This window comes from Micropterus salmoides, unplaced genomic scaffold (assembly GCF_014851395.1).
Source record: "Micropterus salmoides isolate LMB-PRFRI ecotype aquatic unplaced genomic scaffold, ASM1485139v1 Ms_hic_scaffold_22, whole genome shotgun sequence".
NCBI classification, from domain to species: domain Eukaryota; kingdom Metazoa; phylum Chordata; class Actinopteri; order Centrarchiformes; family Centrarchidae; genus Micropterus; species Micropterus salmoides.
In genome coordinates, this window is record NW_024041373.1 from 16,121,492 (window position 1) to 16,136,223 (window position 14,732).

The following is a 14,732-nucleotide window of genomic DNA, read 5'->3' on the forward strand; positions in this document are numbered from 1 at the left end:
CAAGGTGACATTTTTCATAAACCACAATCAGGGGAGATTTTTTTAAACTTTAACATTATATTGATATGCATCTATTCAGTAAAATGAACACAAGTCTTTATTTGATTTTGTTTTCTTTTAATCTTCAACAGGACTTCATAAATACAACACTTGGACAGTCATAAACACAGAGATCACTTCTGGTTAGTAAGTTTCATACTTTTCAAACTTGCATTTACACCCTGTAACAGTAGGCTATATCATACAAAAATAAATAACTTAATTGATATATTCTTCTCATAAATTTACAAATGCACAGTTTTCATCACACTTAACATTCTTTGATAGACTAATGATCCCTTGATCACTTGCTTTTTGTTTCTTGTGTGCACAAGCACAACACAAGTCTCAGTATACAGAATACAGTACAGTATGAACTCACATCTAATGATTTTATAAAATAATACATTTTTCAACAGACATTTTAGTAATATGACATCTATTGTTGGTACGATAGACAGCCATTTACAAAGACAACACAAACAGATATTGCATAGAAGATTCTAGTTTTACAATTGTACCATAATCTTCAGAAAATCATTAGATAGTAGCATGCGATTTGCAAGTTGACATACGATGACACAATCAACCATTTATCATAACTCACAGACTACTTTTGCTCCATCAAACTAACTGACAGGCTTCACGGACAAAATGATGCAGACATGGAAAAAGGAGAGTGAATTCTGAGTGCTAGACTCTCTTTTCTGTAATTTTTATGTTTCCCACCAACCGTATCAGTAGCACTGGTTGTCAACAGCAATAAAAATACTCTATTCTTTGGCTAATTCATCTCAATTTAGTGCAAAACAACAATCAAAAGCACAAGTTTATTTTACGTACGGACAGTAGCCACTTTGACATACATTTGAATTACATCATCAGCAGCACCTAATACACTTAACAATACAATTAACAACAAAACAGCTTTACATTTTGTTTTACAGTTTATGTATATTTGTGAATGACTTGAGAAATACGTTGTTGCAGCACAAAAAACACACATTTAAACTCACACCACCACTATTTTGAATGGCACTGACAGTTTCCTATGATTGACTTCCATTCTTTAAAGCTTGTGCCTCTCCCTGTGATGGAGTCTTGGTATGAGCCTCTACTTTAGTCTGGTCCGGTGTCTCCAGCAGAACCTGTGGCAGTGGTTGCTGATTCTTGGTCAGGTCAGCTGGTCTCTGCTGCGGTGTTTTGTTTTGCCAGTTTGTGTCTGTTTGCGTGTGCGTCTCCAGCGTCTGACCCCGTCTTTGCTCGGTCGGATTGGAGCTGGAGTTACATTTATTGCACAGATCCCTCATGTCCAGGAGTCCACGCACCAGACACTTGACAAATTCTGCTGAACATGTCTGCAGGCTCTCGTGGAAACTGGACACAGAGAAGATAATGTGCTCTGACTGAGGGTTGTAGCATGCTCCATAGCCATTTGGAACCACAGGTCCGTAGCAGCAGAACATCTCAACAGTAGTAGGGACCTGAGGGAAGAGTGGAATCCTTCAGTACTGAACACTGTCCGTTTTATTAGGTGTGTGTTGTAAAGTTTGTTGTCTGCCAGTTATATAAAGAAAACCTAAATTGCAGTTATAACTAACTGGCATTTTATCAAAAAAAAATCTCTATCTCTCTAGTGTCACCTCTGGTGAAACAGCACAGGTATGTGCTTGCAGATTTAGTATTGCACTTTCATAAATTTGGGTAATTCAGAAGAGACAGAAAAGAATTATCAAAAATAAACCAGCTGAGGCTGAGATATCCTGACTTTTGTCTCTAGTATGGGTCAAGCTCCAAAAATGCTGGATTCTGTAGTGTCTTTCATTTAAAGCTGCAACAATTAATCGATTGGTCGATTGAAAACAAAATGAATGTGCAACTTTTAGATAATATAGATAATAAATTGATCATTTAAATCATTTTTCAGGCAAAAATGCAAAAAATCTGATGGTTCCAGGTTCTCAAATGTGAGGATTTAAAGTGTTTCTTGTTCTTATGTTATAATATATTAAATATTTTGGAGTTTTGGACTGTTGGTCCGACAAAGCAAGACATTGGATGACATCACCTTGTGTTTTAGGATATTGTGATCGTCAGTTTTCATTGTTTTCTGATATTTTACAGAACAAACAATGAATCAATCAATTGAGAATGTAATCTGCAGATTAATCTATAACAACAATAATCATTAGTTGCAGCGCTACTTTCATTAGAACCATCTTGGCTCCTAAACGCGTACTTCTCTTAAACCCCACTCCTCCCGTTTGTGGCTTAGGCTTTTTTGTTAAAAATGTTAATTCTCAGACAAAAGCTGAGAATACCGAAGACTGAGCGGTACTCCATGTTAAACTGAACTTCATAGATTTGTGGAGTGTCCCTTTCTAAAACATTTTTGATTAAGTATAGCTACAGCTTAATGTTCTAAATTCATAAGACCATACCTGGCTTGTAGAGAGAATGAACTGATTACTGATGAGATGGGCTTCGTCTTTGAATATTTCTGGCTTCTCCAACTTCAGTTCATGTGCAATTTCACGAAGTCCCAGTAAGTGATTGTCTATTGCCTTCCCTGTAATAGCCTGAAAAGGAGAATTAATGCATATTGTAGGCTAATTGTATTTTACTTGTACTTTTTGCAATAGAAATCTGGATGAGATTAGAGAATATTTACCAGAATAGTATAATTTGTCTGTGCAGTTATGGCATCTCGTAACAGCTCCATCTTTTCTGTATCCTGGAGAAACAAACAACTGAGAATCAATGCTAGACTATTAAATACCTTTATTTACAGTAAGCAGTTTTTCAGGGTGGAGCACATCAAGTACAGTCTACTACATCATGAAGTACAAAATCGAATGACATCATTATATTACATTTCATCACATCATTCAAACTGAGTTTTTACTCTGTAACAGCAGTCATTTAAATTAGACAGTATGACTGTAACATCCCAATCATCTTACGCCTGTGCTTAGTTCCCCATCAGTCATTGCTTTTGCAAAGGCCATGGCTTCTGGTGTGGCAGAGCGGATGTTGTCCACTCTGCCTTCCTGAAAACGCCGTATAGAAGCGCTCTCATACGTCGACACTGTTCTGCCGTGACATCTAGAGTAACACACAAAGAGAAAGCCTTGTAGCTTGGAGCCCCGGGTTAAAGTGACATGTCAGAATCCTGATATATATTTATCTTTTTCTTACCGGTAGTAGGCTAACTGAAGAGCAACCTGGATGTAGGCATCTGGACTCATTTTCTGCTTTTTGATAAACTCTTTCCCGTAATCGTGGAATTTGTGGACATTCATGTCCAGATTTTTCACCAGCCTGAGCAGATAAGAATGAATCCTGCTATGAGCTGAAAGCATGTATTCATTTGTTTGAGTATACAGAAACCAGAGAAGAGCCAGACCTCTGTAGTTTGTCAGCGGAAGAGGCAAGGAGTTTGTGAATCTCTGGAGTACATTTCCAGCGGAGTCTGCGTGGTGCATGCAGCTCGCTCACACTTGCAGCCCTCACCAGCTTTGATGGGCTGCCAATCCTGATATCACATGGGAATATAATATAATTAAAAAATATATTTTTAAGTATAATCTTATTTGGATTTTCTGAGAATATGCCGCTAAATAGCACACACCTATGTTGCATTATTTCTTACATGTATTTGAGTAGATACTCTGTACACTGCACTAGTACAATTCCTTCAAATGGTGAGTGTTCACACACGACTCCGCAGCAGCCATCAGCTCCTACGACAAACTGACAGTAATGTATATTTTCAGTGCCATTTTCTTGAGTTAAACCAAACTGCAATGATAGATTAAAGTTACATGAAAGTTACATCAAACATGTAATTCAATGGGAACACCCAGCTTCCATCAGAATTTCTTTAAATGTAAATTCTTAACTTTACATTACATCCAGATGTGATGTCCTCAGTAATTAAGGCGGTAACTCAACCCTACTGTATAACATCCATGCTTCATCTACATTCCTTTTGTCCTCACCTCCTTCTTTCTTCTTTTCTTCAATAACAATGGTTTAACCAGTGAGATTCACAGTGTGCAACAAGTCAAGAAGGCGCACATTAAAGTAGCCTTAATAGCCAAATGTGCTCACTAACCTGCATCGGCTTGTCATACCAGCGGTTGCCCCCATTCTTGGCCACTCCTCCGCCGTGCAGCATCAGCATGGCACGTGTGGTGTCACTTAGCTCAGGCCCAGTGGCGTCATCAAGACAGACCAGACACAGACAACGCTCGATCATGTCCAGAGAGTCCCTGTTAGTAGACTCTAGAGGATAATACGTTAAAATAAGTCAATTATGTGGGACAAATACACTGAGATCCACTGGACTTAAAAACTATTCAAAGACCTACCTCTCATTAGCACACTACGAGCCTCGGCCCACTCTGTCCGTCCATCTGAAGTGAGAAGACCAATAGGTGGGAGCCGCTCTTCTTCGCTGCCAGCCATCCTGGCGATCTTCTCCAGCTGAGTCAGCAGGTCTCTTTCATTCAGTCGGCGGAAGTTGATCACCACATCCAGCACAAAGAACTGGACAGGGGTTCAGATCAGACATAGGCTGTTTCAATGCACTTGTCCCTGATGTTTTAGCTGGGAATCTATACTGCAGGCTGAAGCACATAGGATAATTGTTTTCCTTAAGACATGAACACATGGGGACATCTGGTAGGGTGTCCATGCTGAAGGGCAACAGAGGATTAAAGGAATCTATCAGGTATGATAACATCATATTTACTGAAGTGATGGCTGGGATTTGAAAATTAGGCAACATTGCTACAACAAAGTCCCAACTGGGAAAGTAACATGAAAGATCAATGTACAATAAGACATGTTGTAAAAAAGCCTGCAGTATAGCCAGATTATCTATTCTTATCTATTCCTTTATTTGCAGGTCAAACTACAGGTTACCAAAACCAAAATATCTGTAATAATCCCTCACTGCATTGGAAAACAGTGTGTGACTAAACCAGGCTATTGGCCTGTAGACTGTGGTGGATGTTTACTACAGGTTGTTTAGGTTAGTTTTCATTGTTCACTGTTCAATGTTTACCAGTGTTTTCTCTTCCAAATATGTTTGGTTATTGGTTTTTAATCATTATCTAGCTGCTTATGCCTTGTTGGACTTGTAGCTAAGCATCCTGGATATTCAGCAATGTCACAATGTTCACAGCTCTCTGCAATTAACTTATTAGGGTTAGGAATGCTGTCCAAGACTAACAACATAAAATAAGAGTTGTCATAAAAAAAATAGATAAAGATTGAACACTAAAGTTTCCATTGGAACTATTTCAATATTTTTCAATCTGTGATAGATGGGTTCTTTAATCTGGAAAGCTAAACTAAATTGAGATAAATCTGAATCTGATGTTTTTATCTTCATATTCAGCAATTATTGCAAGTGGGAACAACTGACGTTACTTCTTATGGGATCATCACAAGTGTTTCAGTTATCTGAATGCTTATTTGAGCACATTTTCTGTGGAGTTGCAACACAGTGGCATGCTGAAAGCTGCTGGCTGATAATTAACTTAACAGAGAGCAGTTGTCGGTGGGCTGTGGCTGTTAATCACTCATTGGGAGATAAGTGAGTATAGTGTCCACAGAGCCTGTTTACAATATCATCAGTCGCAAGTGATGATCCATATGTTCTTCTGTGACAGGGACACAATGTATAGTCTAATTCTCACTCTAAGTAAGTGAAACTCGCTGTAGACATTGTTTTTTGTTCTCTGGTTGTTGTGAGGTCACCTGAGGTGATTAATCCATGGCATATTTAGGACCTAATCTGTATTAGATCATACGTTAGGGATGAAAGTTCATTCTTGACCTTCAGATTAAAGACAGCATGTCAGATGGTTGAAACCTAGGGAAAAAGTAAATGGACCTTGAGTTGAGGTTGATTGTCAAACTACTGTTTTCAAAGTCAAGAATGAATTTTTATGCTTATAAGCCATCACAATTGAGAGGTCCTGAAAGCGCTGAGCTCACACATCAACTGATCCATCTCCAACTGGAGACTTTGAAACTTGAGAAATTGGACCTTGGTATTGTTTTGTCAAACAAGTCCATGACAACTTTGGGTTTCTTTTTCACTGTGTCTGACCTGGTTTTTACAAGCCACAATGATGTGTTCAGGTTCTGGCATCACGCTACTCTCCTGGGCCACTAGTGTGTCCCTCTCAGGCCCCGGTAGACGGTAGGAAGAGAAGAGGCGATAGTATTGCTCCATACATAGAGGAGTTCCAGCCAGCTGGCCCCGGGCGTAGTCCACGGGCAGTGCACGTCTACACACAGACACGCGACTTTGTCAGGCCTTTTACTTACACATAGAAAATAATTCTATTGTGACTGAATCTCTCAAGTTCATTAATACTCTCATTGTGACTTACGCATCAAGGAGAGTCTTGTACTCCAAAACTCCAGAAATTAAGTGTGCAGCAAACCTAGAAAAGAAAAAATTCCCATTGTAAAATAGTTCCCAAAAAAGAAACACACACGTTGTACACGTTGTTGTCGCTCCTTTGCACACTCACTGAGCCTGCATGGGATAATGATTGCCGCTCTTAGCCATGTTCTTGTGTAAAGCATTACACTTAACAATGCAAATGCTATATGTAAATCATCTGGTTAAGGAGCCAGTCCCAGATCAATACCCTGTCAACCAAACCACAGCCTTCATTGTCTATCAACCTTGCCACCTGTAGCGTGGCCTGGCCTCTCAGCCCTCAAGGTGTTCTGGATAATGACCCTATCTGTCAATGTGTAGCAACGAAGTGTTCAATTTGCTATAATCTATTAAAGCCAGTCTGTGAGTTATTTATACAGTTCACTATCATTTCTCAAGTCTTCCTGCACTAATGAAATATCGCCTGTCAAGTGGTAACTTGATGTATGGCAATCACAGCTTGTTCTTTTACATTAGAGGATGGCTTACAAGGGACAGTGCTACTGCATGACAATATATTGGTTTGTCTTGTCTTATTGTATCACAGCGTGAGGTTTCTCTCATGACTCACTTTTCTTGCTTGTGCACTGTCTAATACCTTAGAGAGTCGATGGGAGCCCTAAAGTTCTGCTTAGGGAAGACCATCACAGGACTGGAGTTGACGGGCAGAGCCAGTCTGTTGTTCAGGTACATGTCATTCAGCCAGTATTCATACACCTGCAGTAGGAAATAGAGGAATTTTTTTAAAGGCACAATCTATTGGTAATTGTGATCTAATAGTGAACAAAGGAGGAGCACCAACACAAGCAAAGAAAACACAATGTTGAATGTGGCTATCGGTTTGAAATTGATTGATAAGTCTACACAGACTGAGTCTTACAGACTTAAGTCTGTAAATGTTTTCCAATACTGTGAAAGGTTTGTTTACATCGGTAATGCAGTAATGGTACATTTAATATATATATAAAAATGTCAGAGGTTTGCCCTTTAAAACTGTGTATTTTTACCACAGCATTATTTACTGAAGAATTTATCTTAACTTTAAAGTTTTAGGTTTTAATAATTAATCATAGTCCTTAGTGTTGCTAGCTGACACCTTGTTTTTGGATTTGCACACCATCTGTTTACCCAGTTTGCCTTGTTCTCCCTCCTCTCCATGAGTTTGCTCTGTAGTAGCTCCCCCACTCCTCCAGGGGCTCCAAACTGCTTCACTATATTTTGAGTCTTGTTGAACTGCTCCTCTGTGAGCAGGTGCTTCATACACCGCAGGTACATGTCCAGTGTGTCTTTCAGGGCGGGGAGCGGCAGCTTTGGAAGACCCTGAACAGCGTCGGGGATAACAAATCATCAAAAATGTTTCTAAATTTGTGACTGTGCATCAACATGTGAAAACTTGCCAGTCTCCTCTAACACACAAGCAGTATGAGTTTATCAAGAAAATGCTTTAAATAAATAACAATTACTGAGAACAACTTCAAACTTGTAGATTATTAACTTCACTTGACTCAGAATAAGGAAATATTTAATTAAAATGTCACAGTATAGTAATCTATTCTTAAAAATCATGGATACTTTTTTAAAAGTCGATTTCATTACTGAATCTTAATATTCTTTACATACAAAAATTTTGGCGGTCCTAATTGATAAAACAGTTTTTCTCTCATGCATATTCCTGTAAAACAGATGTAGAAATAAGTCAGATATAAGATATTTACATCTCCGCCCCCTATGGAGGGCTCCTCGTCCAGAACTGGCATGTTGGCGGTGCAGAGCAGGAGCCAAGTATGCTGATTTCCTCTGAGACCGAGTCTGTGTCCACAAATAAAATGATCTCAGGATCAAGTTCCGACAAATGAGTGCGATTTAAAACTGAAAGTTAAAACAGTCAGTCAATCTGTAGTTGTCTTTAAATGTAACACAACTGTGGGGATATTTACAACAAATGTACAGTGCTACTCAATAAATAAAGCATAGGCTATCTACTAAGAAAATACAAGAATGCGCACCTTGGGAGATGTTCACTTGCGGCATCATTTTCAAAATTGTTTCGAAAACCTGCGCATTTGATGTCAGCATGCGATCATGAATAACACTAATAAATGCACGAAATTTAAATTTAAATTAATCATTACATAAAAATGAAATGTTTTACTCACCAGAAAGAAAAAACACAATCCCACTTGTCCCGGGGCTCAAGCACTGAGTTTAGGTTTATCCATCTAGACTTTAGTCCATTTCTGGCAAAATTTCTTTTAAATTTCACAACTATGATCCTTCATCATTTTGAGCATCTTTAAATCCCCAGCATGACAAGAGCACACAACTCCTTCGCTGGCTCAGGAGAGATGCTGAGAGTGATACCTCACCCTCCTGGCAGCCAGGCTCCTCCCAGAAGTCCTGCTATTCGCCAAGAAGTTTATTTGGCAATTCACATCCTCGCCCCACCTTATTTAGACAACGTCTGAACGGCCTAAGGTGCTCACAGAAGAACAATTAGGATGTGTTTAGCATGGACTTCTTCCCTTGGCTTTTTGAATTTTCAACACTTTTCGTCAGCAATTTGGGCGAATGCATTGCTTCCACCTCACTGCATCTGACTGGTTTAATTGGCGTTGTGTATTGAATATTACATGCAAAGATTTGCATTTTGGACAAGCGTAGATGCCCTGACAAACTGCTGATTTTCCACACAGTATTAACGTCAGGATCCTATATAAAACTATTATTATATTTTGTTCCCTAACTGTTTTTAATTCAGATAATTACCTTTTCTATATTGGCTGTTTTATAGTACTAGTAAGAAGCACAAAACTTCCTCAGTTTAGGCTTAATAACTTTGATATTCGATTGTTCAATTAATGCTTATTCAAAGGGAAAATCCAGGAATGTGTATAAGTGAAAAACGTTTTCTAAATATAACCATAATTTTAAAAGCAACATCGTGTCATCATTATGATTCTATTAGTATGGATTCCTTCACTTGTAGAGGAAGTAACAATTGTCTTATGCAGAAATAAATAATTTCATTAATTGCCTAAATTAAAAAAACATAAACATTATCATTCACATAATATTGATTTAATTATGTACATGAATATACATGTATGTACAGTGCAGATTATACAACGAGGCTATGCATTCCAGGAGTACATCATCCAAAATAAACAAAATAAACAGACATCAAGAAGTAGATTTCCGTTCATGTCCATCTGTTTTATCTTTCTAAAACTGACGTGTGACATATTGCATATTGAGTTTAGCAGCACAACTCTGGCAAAATAAATACAGTTTACATTGAAAGACGCAGATACATTACAGTTTTGTTTAAAATACATTTACACATAATCCCTGAATACGATATGAGTCAGTTTTTGATACAGTGATACATACTGTTAATGAATAGACATTTATGTCAACAAATCGTTCACAATACTCCTACTTTAAGATGAACAAACGCCAGCGAGCGCCTTTCTACTGCAAAAGCTTGAAGCTACTTGATTTGACAATACCCGGGGGAAATTGTCACCAGAAGCAGGAAAATGATTTATGTTGTTACACAATCCTAATCGTGTTATGCAATTGATTTGATCGGATGGGATGCACACAGCTCTACATGGGCACTTTGATAGTTTCACTCAGTTAAAGGTATTTTACGCATACTCTCCTCCTGAGGATTCCTCCTCTGAATACGACCGTTGCGCAAAGGTTTCAGTGCCGTTCTCGTCGATCGTTGTGCACAACCCCTTTCTCTTCTTCTCTCGTTGCTCCATCTTAATCGTATCATACAGTCCCGTTGGGCCATCCTCCAGGAGCATATTTCGCTCGGAGAAAGAAGGTTTCATCTTTGTCACGTTCTTCAGCAGAAGGAGCGCCGGTGCGTAAAGTACATTGGCGAGGCCCATGCCCAAGTTGAGCTGAACAAAGCCCAGGTCGTGCACTATCTGTCCTGCCACCACCGGCCCCAGGGCATAGGCCACGCAGTAAGAGATGTCTGCAATGGCGTACACACTTCCATACACCGACACATGTCGCACATCCACTAGGAAACCCAGTGTCGGCAGGAGCGCCGTGTCCACGAAGGCGATGCCAAAACAGATTCCGCACAGAGGGATCATGAGCTGTCCAAAGTTTTTACAGGCTGGCACTGTGCAGGAGCTTGCGCCTATGAACACCATACCTATAGCCCCGTAAAACCACTGGAGATGTGGGTACTTGGCTGCTAATTTGACAGTGAGATATACACCTAAGACATGAGGGAAGAAGGCAGGGAACCACGTCATACCGATCTCCCACTGACTGGCGTGCATGTTCTCCTCCATCCAGGTGGCAATTGTGGGCTCCAGGAAGGCTAGAGGGATGTTACAAATTGTCAGAGCACCAGCCACTACAGCAATATATGGATCAATCATCAGTTTATAGATGGGGGTTCCCACTGGCATGTTTTCTCTCTCTCGATTAGAGAAAGGTTTCAGCACAATCAGGCACATTATGCCATCGATGAGACAGATCGAGGCCAGAATCAGGAAAGGCACCCGCTTCCCTGCGAACTGATAGAGGACACCTCCGAAGGGGGGCGCCACAAGACTTCCAAAAGAAATGAAAGCCAAGGCAATACCCAGCGCTTTGCTCCTCTCTTTCTCCTCTTGGTACTTGTCTGCGATCAGAGCTATCCCCGAAGTGTCCGCGAAAGCCGAGCCGAGGCCCTGCATGCTGCGCGCCAGGAACAGAGTCGCGTAGTTATCTGCGAAGGCAAAAATAATGGTGGAGAGAAACATGACATTGAGACCGATGAAGAGTGGAATGTCGTACCCGACTCTGTCTATAAATGTTCCACTTAAGGGGTTCACTAGGAGCTGCAGGATGGCCTTGGAGGCAAAAAGAACACCAATCTGTAGGTCGAAGTTCCCCTTGGGTACTTGGGTGCTGTTAGTGGAGTTGATGTGTGGTGCAGCAGCTTGGGCAAGATCCGCTGCATTCTGTAGCCCTTCAAGGTAATCGGGTATAATTGGCACAATTACCATGTAAAGCATGTTGTCTAACAAAAGTACTACACAGACTATTACTAGAATAATCCGTTTCTGGCGAACTGGGTCTTGGATTACATTGCCCAGTTGTTTAGTTCTTTCGCCCATCTTGGACAGTTTGGAGGCGGCAGATTGCGCTAAATTATTGGCTTGTCCCTCTGTGGTCCCCTCCGACTCCATAATTTTCTCCCTTTCTGGCTCTGGTCTTGTCTTTTGAAAAAGAAAATCGGCTCCCCAAGTTGATTTGTTTACAGAATTACGCACGCTTGGTACATCTGTTCTGTCTTTGATTTCGTTTTCTTATCCAACACCGGGAGCCCTGCTAATGAGCTAGATAACTTTCCTCTGCTTTACCTCTTCCCTGTCCCTTGCGCCGTCCGTCATCGCACGCACTTTTCCACTCCCGTGACTTGGACTCGTTTTATCCCCGTCGTCCCTAGTTGCTTCATTGTCTCATATCCCGTCATTCAGGTGACGCGCTGGTCCCGGACTGCAGTTACAGGTTGGGGATTCACCTACAGCTCACAGTGCCGGCTCCATTGGCGCACTAGCTGTTTTAGATTCGTCTGCTGCGCGCTTCCGGCTCCCAAACGCTCCCAGCTGTCTCCAGTCACCTGTAACGCTGTGAGCTAAGTCATCATTTCACATCAGCCGGACTGGTTTTTGTCGGCCGTGGAAAGAATACACACTGCAGTTTGTTGACTCCCATAGGTGTCCCCCTTCCCCCTCCCATCTTCGCCGATGGCTGTGACGCACGGTCCTGCTGCTCTCCAGAAGATCTTTTATGCTAATTAATACAAAATCCCTAGTGCGCACTGCTGTCCGGTCAGTTGCTTCAAGGCAGAGCCGAGGATGCATAATGCTGCCAGATGATGTAATTTTTAACCTCCTCAATTTGAAACTACACTTATCTGCAATTTGATTATTTAAGTCAATCGCTAAAACTATGCGCACGTTTAGCGTTTGACTTAACGTGGGGTTAATAACTTAGGGGAACCTGTGAGTTATTCAGCTTGAGCTCAGAATCATCACTGCCACAAACAAAACAGAACAAAACTAAAATCCACACAGATTTCCGCCTTACTGGATAAGAAGATTCAGCACCACACTCCAGTGGACAGCTCCACAGAAGATGTCACTAATAGGAGGTGAAAGCGATGAAAATTAAATTCACCAACATTTTCGGTCTAATAGAAACCTACCAACCACCTCACCTCATTATGTTCTTAAAAGCAAGATGTTGGTGGTGCTTCTCGGACAACAGGGGTCCGAGGTGACTTTAGGTTCAAGCCCCCACATCCAAACTGCATCCACTACTGCGTGTTTGTGTGAAAGTGTGCTTAAAAGAGAAACATCTTACCGCAGTCAATCTTCACGATCGGTATTAAAATTATCATCTATATTTCCATATATTATTGGCCTATTATTGACTTCCTTTTCTTTCAAAATGTACTGAACATTTTGTCTCTTTTTTTAAACAAATATAGCTTTTAAAATCTCGCTAACGTTTAGACGTCCACGCTGGATACACATTGTTGCAGTAAAAATCTAGAACTCTACAAGTCTACTACTTTCGTATTTCAAGAAAGGTTCAAGAGATCGTATTTGTTCTGCTTTCAGTCGACATGAGACAAGTGAACATGGAATTTAAATAAAGCTGGACGCTGCCATCTACCGGCGTAGAAATGCTTCTGCAGCTGTCACCAACATTTACCGTTCTCGGCGAAAGCACTCTGCTAATGGAAATAATTTGATTTCAAATGCAAATCAACGTCTTAAGAGAAGTTTCTTGAATCACTTATCAAATTGCAGTCAGCTTTCTTTAGATACGTTCTTTCAAGGTATTGATTAAGACATGGTCTCCCTCCATGGGAAGCGTTTTCTACTGTTGTCTCTGTTTTGTTGTCAGCCTTTGCAGCAGACTACAGACTGATTAGCTCTGAAACATAAGACAGAGCAGTATTGACATCTAGTGGAGGAAAAATTAATTGGTTCAAAGTACATTTGAAGCCCGAAAAGTGGACCCTACCAGAACACAGATGTGCGTGTTGACATCTTAAGTTTCAGTCATGTTGATTATTAACAGTCATATTTTCCCTGTTGGTTTTTCTCTTTCGGTGTCACGTGTCCTTGTTCTGCCAGTAGATGTCCTCATACCCCTTTGCATTTTCACTGAATTACAGTTAAAGACTGCTTTTCTGATTTCCAACTTTTTATACTTGTCACAGCATAACAATGTCCACATTATACTGTCAGTAACAAACAACATAATTTTGTGTGAATTTAAGATATATTTTTCTCTCTTTCCCTTTTATCACAAGGGCCAAGTAAGGGGATAGAAGACAGAGACCCAGGCCTGGCAACTGTGAAAATAAGCCAAGTACACATACCAAAAATACAAGAATACAACCACATAGGTTAAATGTATATATAAATGTTTCCATAAACACAATGAAATCACAGTGCTTCATTGCTAATCATGCAACACAGATCTACCAAAACGCAGGATAACACGTTTTTTGATGAGACTTACTTTTTCATGGTCAGTGAGATGTGGGGAGGATGGTGGGCCATGTTTGGCATGTATGTGATGTCTGGCCATTGCATAGTGCAGATTTCCTGTTCTAATGGCTGTTTTGTGCCATGAAAAACAAATTTTAAGAGCTTTGAGAATTCCTTTATGAGTTCTGGCAAGTGCAGTGGTATATGATATATGTGCATGTCAGACTGTCAGACAACTACATATGCAAGGATGAATATTGGTCGAATGCAATTAATTTTGCTTTAAACCACTACAGACGCTGTACATTTCCAGTGTCTTTGAAGCAAATCAGACAAATCCAGCCTGCCGTTTTCCCCGGAGCTTTGTTTGACGTAGACGGCTTAAATCCAGGCAATACATGTTAGGAATCTAACCAAAAAGGGGGCTCAACATTTTTCAGTTTTATTTTTAGATGAAATGTTACGTCACATTAGTGAGAGAACAGCCTTGATAATCACATTTATTTCCTTCAGTAAACATACTGTAACTGGTAAGCTTCAGCAGAGTCATGAAGGCCTGGCGTCTGGTTCATCCAAGAGACTGCTGTGCTCTCTCTCTCTCTCTCTCTCTCTCTCTCTGTGTGTCTCTCTCTCTCTCTCTCTCTCTCACACACACACACACACACACACACACACACACACACACACACAGGAAGTTACAG

At 40.4% G+C, this 14,732-nt stretch overlaps 2 protein-coding genes across 2 annotated transcripts; both read right to left on the bottom strand.

The window, feature by feature from the left end:
• Nucleotides 1-114: 114 nt before the first annotated feature.
• chata (choline O-acetyltransferase a) lies at nt 115-8,816 on the bottom strand. Its single transcript, XM_038736853.1, has 15 exons — nt 8,662-8,816; nt 8,221-8,314; nt 7,634-7,825; nt 7,104-7,222; nt 6,450-6,503; nt 6,164-6,344; nt 4,413-4,590; nt 4,157-4,326; nt 3,692-3,792; nt 3,446-3,574; nt 3,238-3,360; nt 3,003-3,144; nt 2,711-2,773; nt 2,481-2,618; nt 115-1,523 (listed from the first exon to the last, which is right to left on the bottom strand). The coding sequence occupies exons 2-15, from the start codon at nt 8,260-8,262 to the stop codon at nt 1,089-1,091; spliced, it is 2,067 nt and encodes a 688-aa protein (XP_038592781.1). The 5' UTR covers nt 8,263-8,314; nt 8,662-8,816; the 3' UTR covers nt 115-1,088.
• A 745-nt stretch (nt 8,817-9,561) lies between these two features.
• Nucleotides 9,562-12,146, bottom strand: slc18a3a (solute carrier family 18 member 3a). The gene has a single exon (XM_038736850.1). It carries the CDS (start codon nt 11,707-11,709, stop codon nt 10,156-10,158), a length of 1,554 nt encoding a protein of 517 aa, XP_038592778.1. The 5' UTR covers nt 11,710-12,146; the 3' UTR covers nt 9,562-10,155.
• Nucleotides 12,147-14,732: the final 2,586 nt, after the last annotated feature.

Coding starts and splice junctions, on each gene's coding strand:
- slc18a3a (XM_038736850.1), bottom strand. CDS start 11,709: ATGGAGTCGGAGGGGACCACAGAGGGACAAGCCAATAATTTAGCGCAA.
- chata (XM_038736853.1), bottom strand. CDS start 8,262: ATGCCAGTTCTGGACGAGGAGCCCTCCATAGGGGGCGGAGAT. Junction 3,361..3,445: donor TCCGCTGACAAACTACAGAG/GTCTGGCTCTTC, acceptor TTATCTGCTCAG/GCTGGTGAAAAATCTGGACA. Junction 2,619..2,710: donor AGACAAATTATACTATTCTG/GTAAATATTCTC, acceptor TCTCCTTTTCAG/GCTATTACAGGGAAGGCAAT.